The 21,635-nt window shown below is 40.5% G+C and overlaps 1 protein-coding gene across 1 annotated transcript in view; it reads right to left on the bottom strand.

Annotated features, from left to right (window-relative positions):
* LOC145994365 (pseudouridine kinase-like) overlaps window positions 1-808 on the bottom strand; it is a 193,776-nt gene extending 192,968 nt beyond the window's left edge. The window contains exon 1 of the mRNA XM_083130480.1: window positions 648-808. Coding sequence (XP_082986606.1) covers window positions 648-749 — 102 coding nt within the window. The 5' untranslated portion in view covers window positions 750-808. The remainder of the gene's footprint in view (window positions 1-647) is intronic.
* Between the last annotated feature and the right edge of the window lie 20,827 nt (window positions 809-21,635).

The raw sequence follows: 21,635 nt of genomic DNA, 5'->3' as shown, positions 1-21,635 counted from the left end.
TTTATTTTTTAGCCTTGAACAGCCAGCACCTTTTAGTCCATGGCGCTCTAGGCTTCAGCCCCTACCCTACTCCTCGCTACTGGCCTGGTCTTGCTTAGTATTACTGCGTTACCAAGCTTTTATTTAAATATGTTATAAACTACCTAGGTATATTCTTTGTATAAGAATCGAATCAATTTTTTCCCTTAAAATTGCTGATGTTACACGTTTATGTTACGTTTGGATCGTTCGCCGGCCTAACAGCTTGGCTACGAGAGGAGTTAAAATGTGAGAAGGGGGAATAATTAATGCTCCTTAGTCCTTCACCTATTTATTGTACATGGGGCGAACGGGTGAGGGATGAACACGCCCGAGCCGGATACTTAAATTACTAGTGCCATCACTGTACCTGATCTGGTCCGTTGGCGGTGTGTGTACTTTGGGCACTGCCCAACCTTCGCACGAACACACTTCACAAGTCGAACCACTTTGCCCAACCGCCCAAGTTGCTCGCTCTCTTAAGACTCCTCTGCGACCTCTCGTCACCCGGGTGCTGGCTGGATTTTTTGTGATGACATGGCATTTTATTTCCGGCTCGTGACATTTATATGGATTTTGGGGTTCAAACAGCGAGCTCTAGATTTTAATTAAAGCATATAGGAACTCACCATATGGGACATATTTTGCAGCAAATAGGATCCGTACAAGTCCTTTCCTACCACAGACACAAAGAGCGGCTTTGTTCCCAATCTGGAAAGTGCGTCCGCCATGTTTCTTCCAACTCCTCCACATATTTGTCCGATCTCCCCTCTGTGAGTTCGACCATCTAGCTGAAAGAGAAGAAACGAAAATCAAATTAGAACGAATAAGAATAAAGGAAAGCGAATTAGAAGAAATTGGCTTTAATTTTAAATCTCCAGAGTATTATATATTCTTTAAAACACCTACTCAACCGTTCTAAGAGTAAATTACAAGGTGCGACAGAAAAGTAATGAGACTGATTTTCTTTCAACCACGAACTATTATTATTTTTATAAATCAAGGTTATTCCCTTCAAATAGTTCCCTTGGACAGCTACACAGCGACGGAGGGTTCGTAGCAGCTTCCGCTGGAATACCCTTCAGCTCGTTGGTTACGCTCTTCTGGATATTATCCAAAGTGCCAAAATGCCGCCCTTTCAAGTGGTTTTTGAGCCCGGGGGAATAAAAAGAAATCATACGGACTAAGATCCGGCGAGGGGCCTGAGGAACCACAGGAATGCTTCTTTCTTCCAAAAATTCATTGATGGAGACTGACGTGTGACGTGGGACATTGTCATGGTGATATTTGATAGACGGTAAACAGGTTCAAATTTAACTCACTATTGATCATTCCCAACGTGAATCGACGATATGACCTAACAAGAGATCTCACTCTTTCGACATTGCCGTCCGTTTTTGAGGTTGAAGGTCTTCCAGCACGAGGTTCGTCTTCCACTTGTTCTCGGCCTTCTAAACCGGACTTGTGCCATCTGAACACTTGTGTCCTGGATAGGGAATGTACTCCATAAGCTCTTAAGTCACAGTAGCGGATTCGCCTAGCTTTACACAAAATTTGATGGCAAAACGTTGCTCAAACTTTTTACCAGTCCATTTTCGTAATGCACCTCTGAAATACACCTTCACTTCAGACGCTCTCAACAATCGCGTACAAACTGTAGCAAGTTCAAATTTGTACTGAATATGGCCGGAAAATATATTTAGCATCAGCAGTAATAGTAGATGAGGACAGGGGATGGGGAAGTAGGGACTTTGTTGACTTATGCAGGGGGCCTACCCATGTGAAGAAGAAGACAGGAGCATCGTCGGTTCGTGCGCAGTGTTGCCAGTCTCATTGCTTTTCTGTCACACCTCGTATATATCCGAGGGAAGAAACTTGCAGTAGCAAACAGAAAATTCTCGTGGAATATGGCTGAAAAATATGTTTAGCATCAGCAGTAATAGTGGACGAGGACAGGGAACGGGGAAGTAGGAACTTTGTGGAATTATTATGCAGGATTCCGCCACTCTACCAAATATCATAGCAATTATCACATTCATAAAAATGCTTCATATAAAAGAATCAGACGTTGCAGCGAAAACCCCATTTACTTCCATTATAAGCAGACGAATGCCATGCAGCTGTACCGACACCAGCGCCTCTATCAGTATCATATTGGAGTGGAACCAGCCAGAGAGCCCAGAACAGTGCCGTTTTCCACACTACGTTTTTCAAGGCGCTGTTTTTTTAACCATCTTTAGCCTAAAAAGATATGTTATATAATTATTATTTTCGCCGTTTGAAATCGCATGAAATGTTTCACTTATGATGAAGTCATGGAGAATTTTGATCACTGTTCAAATCTGCCGTAAAAGTGGTGCTCAAATCTTCCCGATAGGACCATGACAATCATATTTATGTTTCAGAGGAAAGGTAATAACACAAGTAATAATATTCTCTAATAAAACTCGCTTCTTGACCTTCTACGTGGTTGTTATTTTCTCACATCTTTTGACCAGAAGTAATGCTTTTAGTCGATTTAACACACGTTCTCGCACTGAATGTTTATTAACCGATGAATGGTCCTATTCCTAGCTGACAGCATATTGGTAGTGCTGCCATATACTGCCACTGCTGTCAACTCCGCACAATTTCTTCTCCTTTGTAGGAAATTTGCGATGTCTAAATTTGCTCCATGTTCAAAATGTACCCCAGTCTCCACTATAAGGTAAAGAGACGAAATGTTACCTTATCCTCCAGCGCAAAGAAACTGGGGAGGCAAAGAAAAATATATTAAGGACATTAATAAGCGGGGAGTGTAATGAATATGTTCCCGAGAAATGAGGGGCCAAGCGACAATAAGAGTAAATAAAGATTCCGATAACCTTTTGGACAAGGAGGACTTTGCAGTTGAGAAATGAGAGTGAAAACTAATCGTAGGAGCTGTAACTGCTCTAAACGGCGTGGGTACTGACTAGGGATGGCTAGATCCGGATCCTGGCGGATCCGGTTGGTTCCGGATCCTAAGGATCCGGATCCTAAAATTTTTCGGATCCGGATCCGGTACTTTCGGATCCGGATCCGGAATTTTCGGATTCGGATTCGTTTTGCCATCTCACATGCGCTTCTTTGGAAAGTAAGAATGTGCTTATAACATATTGTTACCTGCTAATATATATATATATATATATAATATACATACACACATATACCTAGGTATATATAGTGTGTGCGCGCGTGCGCGATTTGTAAATAATTAATACACTTACAAGGGAGGTCTAAGTCTCTCCCTCCGAATTCCATGAAACTTGCAGGGCCCAAATGAAGAAATACGTGTTTTTTTTTTGTTTCGGCAAAAAATTTGTTCTAGGGGGCAACCACCTCTCAAATGTCAAGATGAGGACAAATTGAAGTGGGGATCTGACCCCTGTGATCCACTCCGATTTCCATGAAACGTGGCAGGTGTATAGTAGGAATGGCCAGATCCGGATCCTGGCGGATCCGAAATCCACATCCAGAACTTTTTTATTTTAATTTGTAGAACTGTAATTATAGAACAATTGTATAATTTGTGTATAACATTTCTATCTTATTATATGTGTTAAAGGTTTCATCCTGGAATGGAATGTCTCACATTTATGTGTGTTTTCATTTCCCCCCCTCAAATGTCAAGATTAGGAGAAATTGAAGTGGGGATCTGACCCCGAAACCACGTAAATATGGCATAGGAAGAAACAGGGGGCATACGGCCTCTCTATACACCTGTCAAATTTCATGAGAATCGGAGGGGGACACAGGGGTCAGATGATCCTTACGTCAATCTGTCCTCATCTTGACAATTAAGTGGGTTTCGCCCTGTAAAACCGTTTTTTAGCTGAAACAAAAAAAAAATCACGTATTTCTTCCTTTGGGCCCCACTATGCACCTGCCAAGTTTCATGGAAATCGGAGGGGGACACAGGGGTCAAATCCTCACTTCAGTTTGTCCTCATCTTGACATTTGAGGGGGTTTCGCCCTGTAAAACCGTTTTTTAGCTGAAACAAAAAAAAACACGTATTTCTTCCTTTGGGCCCCACTATGCACCTGCCAAGTTTCATGGAAATCGGAGGGGGACACGTAAGTCAAATGCCCACTTAAATGTGTCCTCATTTTGACATTTGAGGGGGTTTTGTCCCCTAAAACCGTTTTTTAGCTGAAACAAAAAAACACGTATTTCTTCCATTGGGCCCCACTATACACCTGCCAAGTTTTATGGAAATCGGAGGGACACAGGGGTCAAATCCTCACTTCAGTTTGTCCTCATCTTGACATTTGAGGGGGTTTTGCCCCCTAAAACGTTTTTTAGCTGAAACAAAAAAACACGTATTTCTTCATTTGGGCCCGTTTATACACACACCTGCCAAGTATCATGGAAATCTGAGGGGGACACAGGGGTCAGATCCTCACTTCAATTTGTCCTCATCTTGACATTTGAAGGGGTTTTGCCCCCTGAAACTGTTTTTTTAGCTGAAACAAAAAAAAACACGTATTTCTTCTATTGGGCCCCACTATACACCTGCCAAGTATGATGGAAATCGGAGGGGGACACAGGGGTCAGATCCTCACTTCAATTTGTCTTCATCTTGACATTTGAGGGGGTTTTGCCCCCTAAACCCGTTTTTTAGCTGAAACAAAAAAACACGTAATTTTTCCTTTGGGCCCCACTATACTGCCAAGTTTCATGAAAATCGGAGGGGGATACTTAGATAACCTCCCTTGTTAGTCTTACACTTTGTAATTATTTAACACTGCATATATTATAATGTTTTATTTTAATTTGTAGAACTGTAACTGTAGAAGAATTGTATAATTTTTGTATAACATTTCTATCTTGTTATATGTGTTAAAGGTTTCATCCTGGAATGGAATGTCTCACATTTATGTGTGTTTTCATTTCCAGTATATTCGAATGAATACATATTCGTTTCAATGGCATTTACAAAATCACCTCGAACATTTGTGCACGAGTGTGTTAGCCGATGCGTAGCAAAGTATTTTAGGAACAACACTTGAAAAAATTCTTGTAGGACTAACGAAAAATTTCTTTGTTATCGAAGATCATAATACATTTTAAGGTGTGGTAATATTATAATGGGATTGAGATAAGAAACTCTCGGATCCGGATCCAGATCCGGAAATCTCGGATCCGGATCCAGATCAGGAACTTTCGGATCCGGGTCCAGATCCGAAACTTTCAGACCCGGATCCGGATCCGGAATTTTCTGATCCGGATCCAGATCCGTAACTTTTGGATCCGGATCCGGATCCCATTGGATCCGGATTCTTCGGATCCGGATCCGTTTGGCCATCCCTAGTACTGACTGATCCGAACCTGACATTTCAATATTTCATTGGGAAATGAGAGGTTTGTGCTCTTGGTGACAGGGATAAGGAAACTTTTTCAGAAAGTCTCAACCATTCTTGCCCGAGTGTTCCAAAAGGATAACGGAGGAAAGTAGCTTCGGGCTATGTGCTAGTGCTGCCACACGTTGTTCCTCAGTGCTACGAACCACTGTAGGAAACGTTTGGAAAAACTTGTGCAGAATGAAAGGAAATAACAACCGGCTGACTCTACGGTACCCCCTCCTTACTGAAATGGACAACATCTGTGTCTCCCGTGGAGGACTTGTGTCACCTCACGCTTAAACAAGTAAAATCAAATCAATTAAGCAATCAATCTTCTCAATGTTTGACGTAGCTGGTATTTCCTGATATGAGTGAGTTTTATCGTAGTTACAATATTCGATACATGTTTACCAAATTTTATATGTATTCATAGTACAGGGAGGTCACAAAGTTGGCGTACCACCATTTGTTTCAGATACTAAAGTGGTTGTTGTTATGGCGATGTGATCACGTACCTGATAGTTCACTTGTCCAGGACATCGGTATGGAGACCATCATTGTCGTAGCACAGCTGAATTCTGTGCCATGTCCTGACGGATGTTTGGCGGAGGTATTCCGGCGCCACGTGACAAGGACTTGCACTTTAAATCAAGTTTCATGTGTTTCATCATGGTCCAACGAATGCAAATCAACAACAATTAAACAGACTTTCCGATGAAAACCCAGGGTCCACTATATGGCCACCCTGTAGTTTTCGAATAATCATTCGGGCCTCCCGATGACGCAGTGATACCGTCATCGCCTTGTAATAGGCACTTGAAAGTGGAATTCGTGAAGTCGCGTGTTGCAGCCGATTTTGCCAATGGCAATTTTGTAAAGATAATTGAAATCATTCAACAAACCGCGCTGATAAGGAGCCTCTAAGTTTTGAAAGGACAAGAGATGTTGTATTGAAATATTGCGTAATGATGGAACCCTGTAATGGCCAGACAAAGAATTACCTGCGCCACGTGATTTAGAATTTCGTAATGTCTTAAAGTCTGTTGTTTATGCAACTCAAGTAACTTAATATTCGCTTAACTTTGCCGGTGGATCTGTGTTCTAGGGCAGTAGTTCCGAACGTGTGCGCTGGTTTCACAGTGTAGAACTTCCCCCATATTTTGGAGGGGTGACGAAATACCATAGGTCGGCTGTGGTAGAATTTCCGGGGGCTAAAGTATACTGATGTAAACGTCCCCTTTAGCGATAGACAAGCGTATCTATGAATTTGGAGGGGGATGAAATGCTATAGGTCGGCTATGATAGAATTTCCGGGTGGAAGATATACAATAATTAGGATCGATTGTGTTTCGTCCCCCTTGTGTTTATTGAGGGGGAAATTCTACCATGAGGGGGAAAGTTTACAATGGACTTACTCTATTGTATTCTTTCCGGGGGGACATTTTACATTTTCCAGGAGAACATTTGCCATGGGGACGTTCTACACTGTGACACCGGCGTCTCGGAATGTTCCAATATTTTCACTGAAATGACACTTATTCCAAATGTGTGTTTATTTAGTACTTTTTACACATAAAATGTTTCTGAATTTGAAATGTGTGTTTATTTTTTAACTTTAGGCAAGCAACCCAACCACACTAACTGAGCGTTGCAGGTGTTACATAGGCCTACATTCTAACTTGGGTGCCGCGGAATAATCTTCATACACTAAGGACGCCGCGAAACGAAGTTTTGGAACCTCTGATCTAGGGAATCCCGTACTTCTTGCGAATATTGGAACGGTGTTCAGCAGTCCTGGACCGGATCTATAAACCGCCAAATTCCGCTTTGGGGGGGGGGGGGGCTGGTGCCTTTAGGGACCCTTGCCCTTCACATACTTAGCAGCGGATATTACACCATATTTTGCTTTGCTCAATTGGGATCAATCAAGGGAATGACCAGGCATATTACATTATTAATACAGGGTAAGTCAAAATGATGGACCCGATTACAGAAATATATTCTGTGAAATCTAATAAGCATATCTTATTGTGAGACATGCGCTTCGAAAGGTTAACTTTCAAAGTTCAGTTTCAACGCAGTGTTTCCACTTTCTACCGCTAGGAGTCAGCAGCGAGCAGGAAAATGGCGTTGACTGGAGAACAGAGATTTTCTGTGTGCTTGATTATCATTTGAATAGACACAACGTAATGATTTGGGGAACTGCTAACCCCCATGAATTTGTGGAACATGAACGCGATTCTCCCAAAGTGAATGCCTTTTGTGCCATTTCCCATGAAAAAATTTATGGGCCCTTTTTCTTCCATGAACGTACTGTGACAGGACTTGTTTTCCTTGATATGCTGCAACTATGGCTCCTTCCACAGCTTGCAGAGGATAGCGCAGATTTCATTCTCTAATTGGATGGTGCCCCTGCGCATTACCATGGCAGCGTTCGGGACCATCTCAATGGAGCATTGGAACAACGTTGGATAGGCCGTGCATCTCTGGAGGATCGACCTCTCCTTCATTGGCCACCTCGTTCCCCCGACTTGACCCATGTGATTTCTTCATGTGGGGTTTTGTCAAGGATCATGTTTACGTACACCACTTCCAACAACATTGGATGACCTTCGTGCCCGCATAACAGCAGCCATTTCTGATGTTGACCCCAACATGCTACACAAGGTTTGGCAGGAGATAGACTATCGGCTTGATGTGTGCCGTGTTACGCGAGATGCTCACATAGAACACTTGTGATTTATTTGAAAAAAACTTTGACAGTTTACCTTTCTTAGCACATGTCTCACAATAACATTTGTATTATATTTCACAGAATAAATGTCTGAAATCGGGTCCATCATTTTGACTTACCCTGTATATTCATATAATTATATCATGTCATATGATTCGCTACAAAGTAACATTAGAGATATTCAATTGTGTACTTTTGTCTTTCAACTAATTCTAGGGTGTCCCACTCGAAAGGGAACCCTGAATTTGTTTGGTAAAACATGGAAATGAAGAGTAAAGGAAACGAAATTTGAACATGACCTACCTGTATTTGTGGGAAAAGAAATTACATCACAAAAGGTGTTGGAAATGACCTCCACCAACTTGTAAACACAGTTGAACACGACGTTGCAAGTTTGTGAATGTAGCTGTCAGAACTTCGGGTGTCACTGAATGGATTTCACGGCTGATGTTTTCCCGTAGCTCATCGAGGGTGCATGGTTTGTTCTTGAAGACCTTTCCTTTAAGGTTACCCCATAGCAAAAAGTCAGGTGGGTTCAAATCCGGTGACCTTGGGGGCCACAATCGTTTGGAAATGACTCTGTTGGGGAAAAACGATTCCACCTCAGCCATGCTCGCTCCCGGGGTGTGTGACGTTGCACCATCTTGTTGGTACCATCCGAGTGTCAGTTCCTGATCGTCTAAATGGTTCACAAACTCTCGGAAAAGGTCAATGTAAACTTCACTTGTCACAGCAGAGGTCACTGTTTCACAGGTTTCACACTTCCTCACTAAACTGTGTATGCAGTGTTCCGACGGTTTCTTTCGTCCACCAAAACGTTTGACAAACAATCGCTGACATGTCTTAAAGGAGCCACTTATCCAATATTGTTTGACAATAAACAAGAGAATACCGATACATTGTTAAAAACACAGTGACAAAGTCACATCAATCCACTTACTCCGCTTACGCTTCACTGAAACACGGCGACTCGCTGAACCTGCCTAATTCTTCAGTCTTTACGACGCACAGTGTTGGTACGTCAACTTTCTCATGTACTGAACTGCAATCTGTCCAAATTTGATACCATTCGGTGAAATACTTACCCAATGACGTGACAATTTATGGGTTCCCTTTAGAGTGGGACACCCTCTATGACTTTAGAAAATAGGATGAAAGAAATGATATAGAATGAAAATGGGATATTGGTAGTTATTATGAATTGCCTGAGGAAGTTGGGGAAGTTCGTCAAGTGGTCGACATTCGATCTGGTCACCAAAGTTCCCGGGTTAGAGTACCGGCCTTGACACCAGAGAACGGGGAAGAAAAGTGATGTTAAGTAAAAAAAAAAAGAGAGAAAATGATTAAAATAAATATGATCGAAGAATACTCATTTCATATCTCACGAAATCTCCTACAAAACCGAATAATTCGAAACACATGTATCTTCACTTACGTTTTCGATTTCTATATTTAACTAGTCGACTCCTAGAACGGGAGATTTATTTTAAATTCCAGACGAGACTGAGCCACTGCCAAGTCTCGTTTCATCTTGACACAATCGAGTTAATCTGTTTGTTTATGATTTGATTTATGATTAGATAAAAACAGATAAAAAGGCAAAAACAAGAAAGCCATGCCTGTCTCGAACCCAGAACCTTATGTACCAAGATTTGAAATTCTGGAGAAGGCATCCGTGTTTCGCTACGCTTTCTCTTTCCTCTACTTCTGTTATTTTAACATGCATATATAAATAAAATGAATCTGAGGAAATATGTTGCGATTGATGTAATTTGTGTTGGTTAGATACTATAGATGTGAACTCCAACCTGTTACAAATTATTATTTTTCTTTTGGTATGTAGGGCTTACCCGATGGCGCAGTGGTAGCGTCGTCGCCTTGTAATCAAGGGGTCCCGGGTTCGATACCCGGTGGAGGCACATAGTGGCTCGGATCCCACTTTAAACTGTAGGTTCAGTCCCGATTTGCCTTACTATAAGTGGACTTACAACAACAAATCAATCTTTTCGTATGTTGTTGAACATGATTTTTCTACTCAATTTTTTTTAGTTTTTGATTTAAGTCCACTTTATGCCCAGATAGGCTAATCGGAACTGCACCTACAGTTTTAACTGGAATTCAAACCACTGTGCCTCGACCGGGTATCAAACCCATGACCCCTTTATTACAAGGCGAAGACCTTACCACTTCACTATCGGGAGGCCATATTCTCGCAGCACGCATATTTCGGCTTTCTACTTTTCAAGTGAGTCATAACCACCATACTATTTCTCTTTTTTAACATTTCACAATTTGGTTAGATTTCTCTGATAGCTAAGCAGTACACCGTTTCCAGTTTTCCTGAATTCAGAAAGTTAAACATTGTATTTGTCTTTTCAAAATTGCCCCAATATTCTTAAAACCACATTACCATAAATAAGCAGCATATCGATTTCCAGGTTTCTGCTTCAAAAATTAAAATGTTAAATATGGCAACCCATCATTTCTGTATTTTTAGTTTCGCTATTTCATTGCTTTCGTCTCCGTTTCGGAGTGGATATCACAGCGTGCTACGACGTTAGGAGTCCCGAGTTCGAATCCTGGCCTGCCCATGGATATTCTTTGTAATTGTTCCTTCATCATATCATTACGCATCCCATTACGCATCCTCGTCGTCGCGATTATCCACAAGTGGCAGAAAAGCGATGCAAAATAACAATCAATGAATCAAATGAATAAATCGTTTCCGCAGTAGCAAAAAACATCCCTATTAAGTCATATATGCCGTAGCATTAATATCCAGCATACAGATTTTGAATTTACTTATTTAAAAATAATAATGTTAGATATGACAACCCAGTATTTCAAATTATTAAAAACTTTCGTATTTGGCTGTATTCACGGTAACATAAATAACCAGCATTCCGACCTTGAAATGTCTGGCTTCAAAAATTGAAAGGTTAAAATTGGCACCCTGCATTTCCAATTACTTTAAACTTCCCCCTTTAACTATATTCAAAGCAGCACATAACCAGCATATTGATTTTCAAGTTTCTATCTTGAAAATAAAAAATAAATTTTAAAAAAAAGATGTGGCAACCATGCCACCAGCGAGTGTTTGGTCTTTTGTCCTCTGTACACATTGAATCACTTTTCCTCTGCGCGCCTCACAGCTTTCTGGCATTCCGAAGGTTGAACCAATTCTCTGCAGTATTTTGGTCAATTTCAGTCGCTCGAACCATTATTCCGGACCAAAACTTACCTCCGCCGTGGCGTGGAACGTTATCTCAAAACGATATGTTGAACTGTTTTCCCCGAAACTGGTTTCTGAAGTGGTGCGAACCAGAATGCTTTTGCATAAGGAGCTTCTATTGTTCGTTCGTCTGGGCCGGAGTAGAAATTGCCAGCGTCAATTCGAGTTCGAGTCTCCTCGATGGCGCAGTGGTAGCGTCGTTGGCTTGTAATCAAGGGATCCTGGATTCGATACCCGGTGGAGACACATAGTGGTTCGGATCCCACTTTAAACTGTAGGTCCAGTCCCGATTAGCTTTACTGTGCATAAAGTGGACTTAAAAAACCAAATCAATCTATCAATCGGTCTACAGCGCCGAACAAAAAATGATAAAGCGAGGAGTGATTCAGTCTGACCGGAACTAGAACTCGAACTGAAATGAATTTCAGTCGCAGTCCCTGCTGACAGATGAACACAGGAACAGAAGGCTCGAATTCGCACATCGTTACGTAAACGAACCTGCCGAATTCTGAGACAGTGTAGTGCGGACATACGAAAAAGTGTTATATTCATGTGGCAACGAAGCATTGCGCGTGTGGCGTCCTTGTGATACGCGGCATGAGCCCTTAACATGTAGTGCCTCTGCGACGAAATATACGCATCAGTGTCGCATTCTTCAGTTGGATGACGTACGCATTTGTAGAGGGGATGCGAATGAATTTTGTGATGTGCTGTCAGATATGCACACTAATCTCAACATCGCATATCCACAACACAAATGAGATGTGTCATGGAAAACAGCGGAGTTCACAATTCTAACGCAATTCGAAACTGGTTTGAAGACGGAGATGGTTTCGTAAGAATTCAGTGGCCCGCTAAATCCCCTGACCTTAATCCAATTGAGAACTTGTGGGGTTTAATGGTGGGTGACTGGAATGTGTTTGCACAACAACACTGTAATTTAGGTTGTATATTTACCACATTTTACAGTTACATGTATTTTTTTAATTCTGCACCTGTAGGAGATTACAGTCTTTGAAAAGTAAAATACAAAACTAAAAGTGAAAAATCCCATTGCTTTTTTGAGTTTCATGTGCACCAATATTTTCTTTAAAAAATGAATCACCAGATGTTCGTTGTGAAAAGTGCACTGACTGTGACTTGTGATTTAGTACTTTGAATTTGAATGCAAGATAATACGTGTATCTGGCCGGAATTCTGGTATGGCATCTTCCTCAAAATTCAAAATAATTCTCATACCCTCAAGAAGAGATAAAAGTAATTTTAAAAAATAATTGAATACAACTTTAAAACACGAATTCCACTTGTCACGCATCTTTCTCAACATTGTGATAGTTGTATTATAAAAAGTAGTGATAATGTAGTTTAACATAAGTAATAAGATGGCATAACCGTGAATGGAAAGTAAATGTTTTTGTGGTGGAGAAGAAAAAAGTGTCCTTCACCACCATGTTTCTTGCTTTACGAATTTAGTTAGATGCGTGATCTACGCAGGATTCAAAATAACAGAAACACTGGAAAAATCTTTCGTTCTTGCTCCAAAAAGATAACACTGATTGGAACTTTATTATTTTATTATCTTGAAGACAGGAACATAAAACATCAACATGCCTCATTAGTAGTAATGTAACATATTTTATCTTAACAAATCTCAGAATGTACTGAGTTTTGCATAGCATCCAGGTCATTTTCTACCATCAGTATTTGAAAGAAGCTGACACCTCTCCCGTGGACAACAAAAATAGTCCTAACTAGGAGCAAGTAGTTTCCACGAGAGTAATTATTATACGTAGGGCATATTTCCATAAAGTATTATTATGTATAATTTCCTATTGGAAATAGATTTGAAATTAAAACATACGCAATATTATGAACAATTTTGAATTTATATTTACGATTTCTTTGATGTGTGAGGGCGGACATTTTTATCTTTTTCCGAAACAAGTCGTAAGGAACCGAATAGTGTGGTGAACAACTTATGGCTTGCAACAATGATAATATTACAGACATCATACATCACAGAAAATATGTATACCACATATTTGATAAAAATGGTCTACCGTGTGTCCAAACTCAAAAACGTATTGTTTCAGTGTATGTGAATCTTAATGGACGTAACATAAATTCACCACCGACATTCAGAGTGGCTCCATGCTTTTGGTTTTATTCTGTCTTTCTATTTCGAGTATCCTATGACACTTTTATAGCTACTGAGTTATTTCCGAGAATAAAGATGAACTAGGATTTGAAGGGACAAATCAGAGCTTTACCTATGGTTTGAATCTTTAACCTCTGACTTCGTAGCGAGTTACGCTGACCACTGAGTCACGGCGGTCGGAAATATTGCCTCTTAAGTGGCTGAGTCATCGTATCAATACTATTTCGAAAATCAATACTCAGAATAAAGATTATCCACGAATAACTTCCTCAGTAGTGCCATGTGCAGCAAGGCACATTTTCCTCAAATTGTTTACTTACAAGGCCTCCCCGATGGCTCAGTGGTAGCGTCGTCGTCTTGTAATCAAGTGGTAACGGGTTCGATACCCGGTGGAGGCACATAGTGGTTCGGATCCCACTTTAAACTGTAGGTCCATTCACGATTATCCTTACTGTGCATAAAGTGGACTTAAAACACCAAATGAATCAAATCAATCAATCAATGTTTACTTACAATTATCGAACTCCATGTTTTCACCCCCTCTTTCAATAAACAAAATTCCGAAGTGCGAGGATAGACTTCCCATAAGTTGTCAACAACGTCGACCAGATGTTTGGACGTGTTTCTCTTCCACATGTTAATTCTGCATTGCAATCCTTCCCGTTGAGTGTTAGACTTACGAGCTTTCCACCGAACGCACCGATTTAAGTCCTAGTGTGCGCACAGATTTCCCTTTGTGAGTGTCTTTTCGTCAATTTAATCGAATCGTAATTCATCTCTCTTGCGCGATTAGCCTATAGAAGAAGAAAAAGCAACGTAATACATACATGGGCAAATACATTTGCATTAATTCACTATAAATTCTTCATACAGAATAACGTTCTAAAGCTAAATGTCCTGGGTTCGAATGACAGACAATTCTTAATGGTTCCCTTCATCGGCCAGCATTAATACTCGCAAGTACCATCAAACTAAAATGCAAGGAACTGAAATACAATTATTAAAATACAAAAAACCTTGCCATGGCCATTACTAAAATTTTCATTTATTTCGTAATAGTTAATGATTTCTTGTTTGTTCCATGCAAGTGATATGCTTTTCTTTTGAGGCTATTGCTTCAATTATACTCTTATATTTGTCCTTATAGTTTCTTTCCTTCCAAAAACGTTCACTATCTGTAACCGTTGTATCATACCATGTAGTTTTAAAGTTTATTTTCCTCGACAGCTATCTCTATTGCCGTTCATTTTTCACTTCCTCTCCCAAATTCTACATCCTCAATCACGACATATCATTTTCCCTACGTCTGAGCTGGTTTGTTTTCGTCCTATCATGACATGTAGAACATTATCCTTGAATTGGCCTTGAAGTTGCCTCAGGACACTCCTACGTAAAGGCTTCTCTGCAAGAAGAAACATGCTGTGAAACATGACGCAAAGGGTTCGAGTACTTTTAAGACATGTGTCTGTTTTTTTTTATTGTAATATTTAATTCACAGAGGTTAAGTGGAGTGTATATGCGTTTCAGATGGACGAAATAAAAATATTGTGTGCGCCTCACTGATAGGTAATCAAAGAGTTAGGGTACGATACCAGGTGAAGGCACATAGGGGTTCGGATCCAACTTTAAACTGTATCCAGTTCAGATTAGTCCATCTGTGCATGAAGTCACAACAAAATTCAAACTTACTAAAAAGACTGTGTTAAGGTTTTGAAGAAATGTGCAACGTCCTCCAGTTGGACACCAGTCTTCACAATGTTAGTCCGAACATGAGACTCTTTTATCACTCATTAGGGCTTGATGGGTAGAAAGAAAACAGAACATAGTTTTCAAAGTTAACCGCAGTTTTATGATCACTTATATTTCATAATAACATAGATTTCCTATTGTATGTGGACCTACAAGCAATGTACTGATTTCCTTACGTTTCTTTGCTTTTCTGAAGCGACGTAAAGAACAATGCTATAACATATCAAATCACAATCACTAAACACAAATGCATATAGATTTAACGTTGGACAAGATAAACGTAAATACACGAAAGAATCTGTACTTAATTATTATTTCCAAGTATAGCTAGAATGAAACGAATATAATTACCAAGTACACTATTCGGGCATTCCATTAACCGTTATCACGTTTTTGTTGATTTTTCATCTTCACCTGTTTTCTAACTGAGTCTGTTGTCAGGTGAAAAACATTCAGGTGGGTTCACTTCCTCTGCTGAGATGAGAAACTGACGTCAACACGAACAGATTATGACGTATTTCTAAACATATACACAAGTTCCAACCACAACTGTACCAATCTAACTATAGTTGTCCGTGACAGTTTGCACATTATTTGAAGTAACAAACATTTTAAAAAAATCTTAACTTCTTACAAATATAAAACCTTAAACGCTTAGGTTCGTTACAAATGTGTCTAGCACAATAATTCAATTTTTTTCACTGCCCACTAATCAAATTGGTAACGAATATTCTTATTTTCAATTTCAAGATTAAACCGGATACGAAATAAACCGAGTTGTTTAATTTTTCTGTTACGAAATCCCACTTTTGTAGTAGACAATTCCCACACTCACATGTGACCTAATAAACAAGTCTGACACGTTTTTATTATTAAAGTACTGTAGCATCTATTTTGGAATCATCCTTCAAACATATGAAATGTTAAACGCAACGAATATCAGTATTTAAGTCATGTTTTAGCAGCTTTAAGAAACCTGATTTGTGAAGGGAAATAACCCCTTTGCCCTCGCCAGTTTACGCCTATGGCGAACAGGAATTAAAAATAAACGACTGTCCCGACTTAATCGGCTCATCTGATACCCTTACTAACGAGAAAATCACAATTTGTCGTTTAGTTGAAAACAACCTTTTTTCATATATTCCATGCAGCTCTACCTTTTCTGTGTGGATCAAGAACTGGGGACGTGGAGAAGCACAACACTCCACGTAACCAATAGTCACGTGACCCTCTTTGCCTTACTGTCGTGCTGGCCTTCGAATGGAAGATGTTTCACGGTGTTAAGACAGGCAAATATTCTCAGATCATCGAAAGGTGCAATGTGTGTTGCCTACCCTCCTGCATTACTTGCTCCTATTAAAGCCTTACTGGGAAGAACTTGTTTCCATAACTCTACAGGGCTTTTCCCATAAAGGTAAAAAAAAGGTAAAGTGTTCCCCTGTGCATAGCACCACGCCATGAAGGCGTATAGGGGGTGTGGGGGTAACGCCCCACTTTCTTGATCCGGTCGTGAGTGGGGTGATGTGATCAGCATCACGCTCGTGACCGCCTTTACCCCCAGGGTTTCCCCCAGGTACCCATGTTATTCGACGCTGGGTTGGCGCCGGGGCCGCTTCCACCGTTAGAAAAATTCCCGGATTTGAACCGGCCGGGGATCGAACCCGGGACCTTGAGCATGGTAGTCAGACGCGTTACCGACTGAGCCACCGCGGGCTTTTCCCATGTCGGAATAAAATAGCAACGCAGTTGCACTGTCATTAAGGAGATCTGCATTCAATTCGTGCAGACACTGTGGTTAGCATACGACTTCAAACTGTACTATACCCTGTCTCGTGTATCTCTGGAACAAAGCCGCGCATATCGGCAGAAAAGGTGGGGGGGGGGATAATCGAGTAGGCAACCTCACACGTGTTCGCTGGTTGAGTGGTCTCGTGTCACTACTTTCATGATTAAAAGTGTTAAATGATAAGGAGATACACATGTTTCTGGGAAAAGTGTATTCTTGTATGGGTAACTACAGGGTGGCTCAATAAGTCACTTAACACCCTCAGTACAAGGTCACTGCGGCATGGAATGTGAAAATGGCGATGACCAATCATTGCCTGGCCAAGGGGGAACCACATTGACGCCACCCACACGGTCGGCGGCCATCTTGATGTCCGCCATCTTGAATTCAACTTCAGAATTTTAAATGGGAAGGGGGTCGTGCGACATATCAAAATGGGTTAGAATTTCACGAGAAATGCAATGGTGAAGGTTTTTTCGACGTATCTTTAACCAGTAAAAAGTTATGACTGAATTCTTGTACCAATTTGCTCCTTTTTGAGGTGTTAGAAAAATGCCTTAAAATTTGTGTAGCGCATCGGTAATGCATCGAGATCAAAGTGATGTCTAGGGAGAGACGTTCGCATACCATTGCACACGATTTTAATCGGATACATCCACGAAGAGCTGCGCATTATGAATGGTTGTCGTGAACAATTTACAGTGTGACGCTTCCATTGAATTAAAAGTCCTTCACAGTGACAAGGCTAATGTTTATGTTCATAAGGAAGTTCATAAACAGAATATGCGACCCTTGTCATCTGATAACTAACTTTGGACAAAAACAGGTTCATAACGTTCCCATAAGTGTTCTGGTGTTCCTCCCTTTGAAAAAACTCTGTAAAAAGTACCTTCTTCCATAAGCAAGGATGAAAAAAACTGTTTATTTAACAAATCCAAGTAGCCCTAAACATTTAAGGTTCCGTTGATGGAAAATTGACTAACCAATCGTGTTCCACTCAGCACGCCACATCATTAACTTACCAGCACTAACCATTCAGCTTTGATCTGTCGAAAATGGGTTATCAGATAAAAATCATCGAATATTCTGTTTATGAACTTCCTTCTGAACATAAACATTAGCCTTGTCACTGTGAAGGACTTTTAATTCAATCGAAGCGTCACACTGTAAATTGTTCGCGACAACCATTCATAATGTGCAGCTCTTCATGGATGTATCCGATTAAAATCGTGTGCAATGGCATGCGAACTTCTCTCCCTAGACGTCACTTTGATCTCGATGCATTACCGATGCGCTAAACAAATTTTAAGGCATTTTTCTAACACCTCGAAAAAGAGCAAATTGGTACAAGAATTCAGTCATAACCTTTTACTGGTTAAAGATGCGTCGAAAAAACTTTCCCCATTGCATTTCTCGTGAAATTCTAGCCCATTTTGATATGTCGCACGACCCCCTTCCCATTTAAAATTCTGAAGTTGAATTCAAGATGGCGGACATCAAGATGGCCGCCGACCGTGTGGGTGGCGTCAATATGGTTCCCCCTTGGCCAGGCAATGATTGGTCATCGCCATTTTCACATTCCATGCCGCAGTGACCTTGTACTGAGGGTGTTAAGTGACTTATTGAGCCACCCTGTATATGTGGTAGCTATAACAAAACAATCGCGCATTGAGGTAATTCAAGGGCCCGCGTGTACTCACTCAGTTGTATGGGGTCGTGCGCATTAGGTCGTGAATTGTACGTATCATCGCCTGATCAGACTGTCGGTCATGACATACGGTCCCTACACCTCACACAATTGCCGGTTGATCTCTGCCGGCGTCCGCTTCTGAGCGTGCAGAAATCTGATTCCTGCACGTACAATCACCGGCAATAAAAATTGGGTAACTTAGATCCTGAAATACTCGCTTCCGTGCAAGGCGTTATGTGTGTTGCCTAACTTTACGGCTGTGGCAGAAGTTGCCATGGAAAATTTGCTGTTTAAATCCACTTATCGCCGTCGAGTTACGCAACACGCCTTGCAGGAAAGCTAGGCTTTCAGGATTTAAGGGTCTCATTTTTTGCCGGGGACCGTACCTCGCATTCGACTGGAGACTGCATGAGAGCTGCCATCTTTCTCGTAGCACTGTCCTAAAACGACTGCTTTACAAGCGCTTCGCGTCGCGCTTCGACCACTAGCGCCACGTACGGACACCATCTGCACTTTCTGGACGTGACTCGTGTGCCGCAGAATAGAAGTTGGAACTTCATTGTCAGTGTAAAATTCAAAATGTGTCATGGGGAGAAGAGAGATAATGTGTAAAGAGAAGAGTAAGGAACGGAATGAAGCCGAAGGGGAAAAGTTACAATGTAAAGACAAGAACTCTAAAAAAAATGTGGATAGGAAGCAAGGAAGAAAAAGAGAGAGAAAGGAATAGGTCGAGAAGATGATCAGTAAATGTCAAGCAAATGCAGATCAACAAAGAGAGAGAAACAGTGTGTAAGTACAAATATTGATGATATTTAGAGCAAGATTACAGAGTTACTTACGCGAGAAAATTGTAAGTAGTATACATCAAATATACAAGCTAGAAATTAAAATAAAAATGAAAGTAAATGATTTTTAAATTACACTCTTATCGTATTTCATTTCTATATCTATATTACGACATTTACCTCCATTAGTGTTCCAATTTATCGATCCAAGTGTTAGAAAAATTCTAAATAATTATTGATACAAGAAAAGAAGTAATGGTGCAGAAGGCATGAGTGAAAGAGTGTGAGGGAAAAAAGAGATAGAAGAATAGAGTAAAGAAAAGAGAGAACGATAGAGAGAATAGAGAGAGAAGGAAGTATGAAAATTAGAAAGAAGACAGAGAGAGAAAGAGAAGAATTCAGAGGATGAAATGACAGTGACACAAAGACAAAATGGCGGATCGTGTAGTAGAGAGAAAATGATAAATGGGTGTAAAGGAGACAATGAATGAGAGACGCCTAAATGTAACCTACCTGTATCTTCCATGTAGTACACCTTGTACTGCATTTTGCAGACTAAAGAGACACTGGCGCCTCATAGCCAGTATAATTCTCTGTGCAGGCCAATAGCGAGGGGTAGGATAGGGGAGCTGAAGCCTATGGTGCCATTCAAAGTCCTTAAAGGAAGTCAGAGTATGCGACAGAGAAATTTACACTTAGCAGAGGTAAGTGGAGAAGGAAAACATACAAGGCGCAACTAAACCCTTTACCCTTGTTGAAGATTATGCTTCATTGAAAGCAAGAAAAGTTAATATTCTAATTATTATTTTTCTCTGAGATGTCAGTCCCGTTTTGTAATGTGTAATATATACGTGTACTTTATAACTAATTCTTGAAGCGAAGAGTTGAATAATTACAATGAATAAAGTAAATATTTTGGTACCGAGAACATACTGCACGCTGTAAATATTGATGGTCCCGCATAACATGTTAGTGCTTGGTAGTGCGGAAGGAAGGGGGAGGGGAGGGCTAGATCTCAATCCTGCCTAAGGCGCCAAAATATCTAGCTACGGCGCTGCCTCTGTGGGGGCTCGTCTTGTGTCGACTAATGCCCGCTTTAGACTAAAGGATTTTCATTAGCATTTTTCTTACCATTTATGCCATGACCCAAATACTACCTTGTAACGTGAAAAATCTATGACATTTCAGATGCCATGGCATATTTCATGGCATTTCTCACGGATAGAATCGGCTCTATTTCCGTAGCATAACCAATCAGAAGCGACTTCTAGGTCACGAGTGCAGATGTAATGTCGGCCGAGTGAGATGTAAACAATGTATCACTTCACATTTTTAAAAGCCAATTCGCGATTAAAATTATCCGATATGCCATCTGGTGAGAATTTCAGGAACTACTCCAAGAAGGACACTTCACTACGCTTCGCTGTGTTGAAGCCATTCAAAGCATGGTGAAAAAGTAACGCTACTCTTCAGTTTTTTGCTCTAAATGGTTTTGTGGGTCAGGACAAGTGAAAAGCTTACATGTGTTTTCCACCTTGTAAATAATCCAAGGAAAACAGAACTTATTGACAAGATTGGCAATAACTGAAATACGGCAAGGAAAATACGAAGAATGCACGAGTCTGTTCACTTTATTTTCCGAAAAATTATTACCATGAAAGTAAAGTTTTAAAATGTTCTTTATGAATATAACATTTTTTTCTAAAACAAAGTATTATGTATGTAATTTGGAACAGGTGCAAGTCGATTAAGTGCGAATATGAAAATTGTTTGAGAATTAATTAATGTCTGTAATCATAAAGGTAAGTCAGAAAAAGGAAATTGGCATGCTAATGTTACTGTTTCATTCAGTAAGTCAATTTTCAGTGAAGACTGAAGATAGCCTCCATGAAATTGTTGTTATTCTTATTATTATTATCCTGTGTTGTAATTAAACCAGCCTGCCTCTGAGGAAAAAATTGCAACGGCATGTTTACATTTTTCTCCTGCCCAAACTTCGCAATACAGGTGAATTGCTTTATTTTCAAATCATTTCTGAGAGCCCCAGTTACAACCGAGGTGCAGATGAAACAGCACTGCTTTGAAGAACCAGTGCGTATACATTAGTTTCCTCTGCGTT

The sequence above is a fragment of the Lepisma saccharinum genome, chromosome 10, assembly GCF_977018435.1.
Source record: "Lepisma saccharinum chromosome 10, izLepSacc3.1, whole genome shotgun sequence".
NCBI lineage: Eukaryota > Metazoa > Arthropoda > Insecta > Zygentoma > Lepismatidae > Lepisma > Lepisma saccharinum.
Note: the sequence above shows the minus strand (reverse complement) of the source record. Positions and strands in the feature narration are given on the sequence as shown.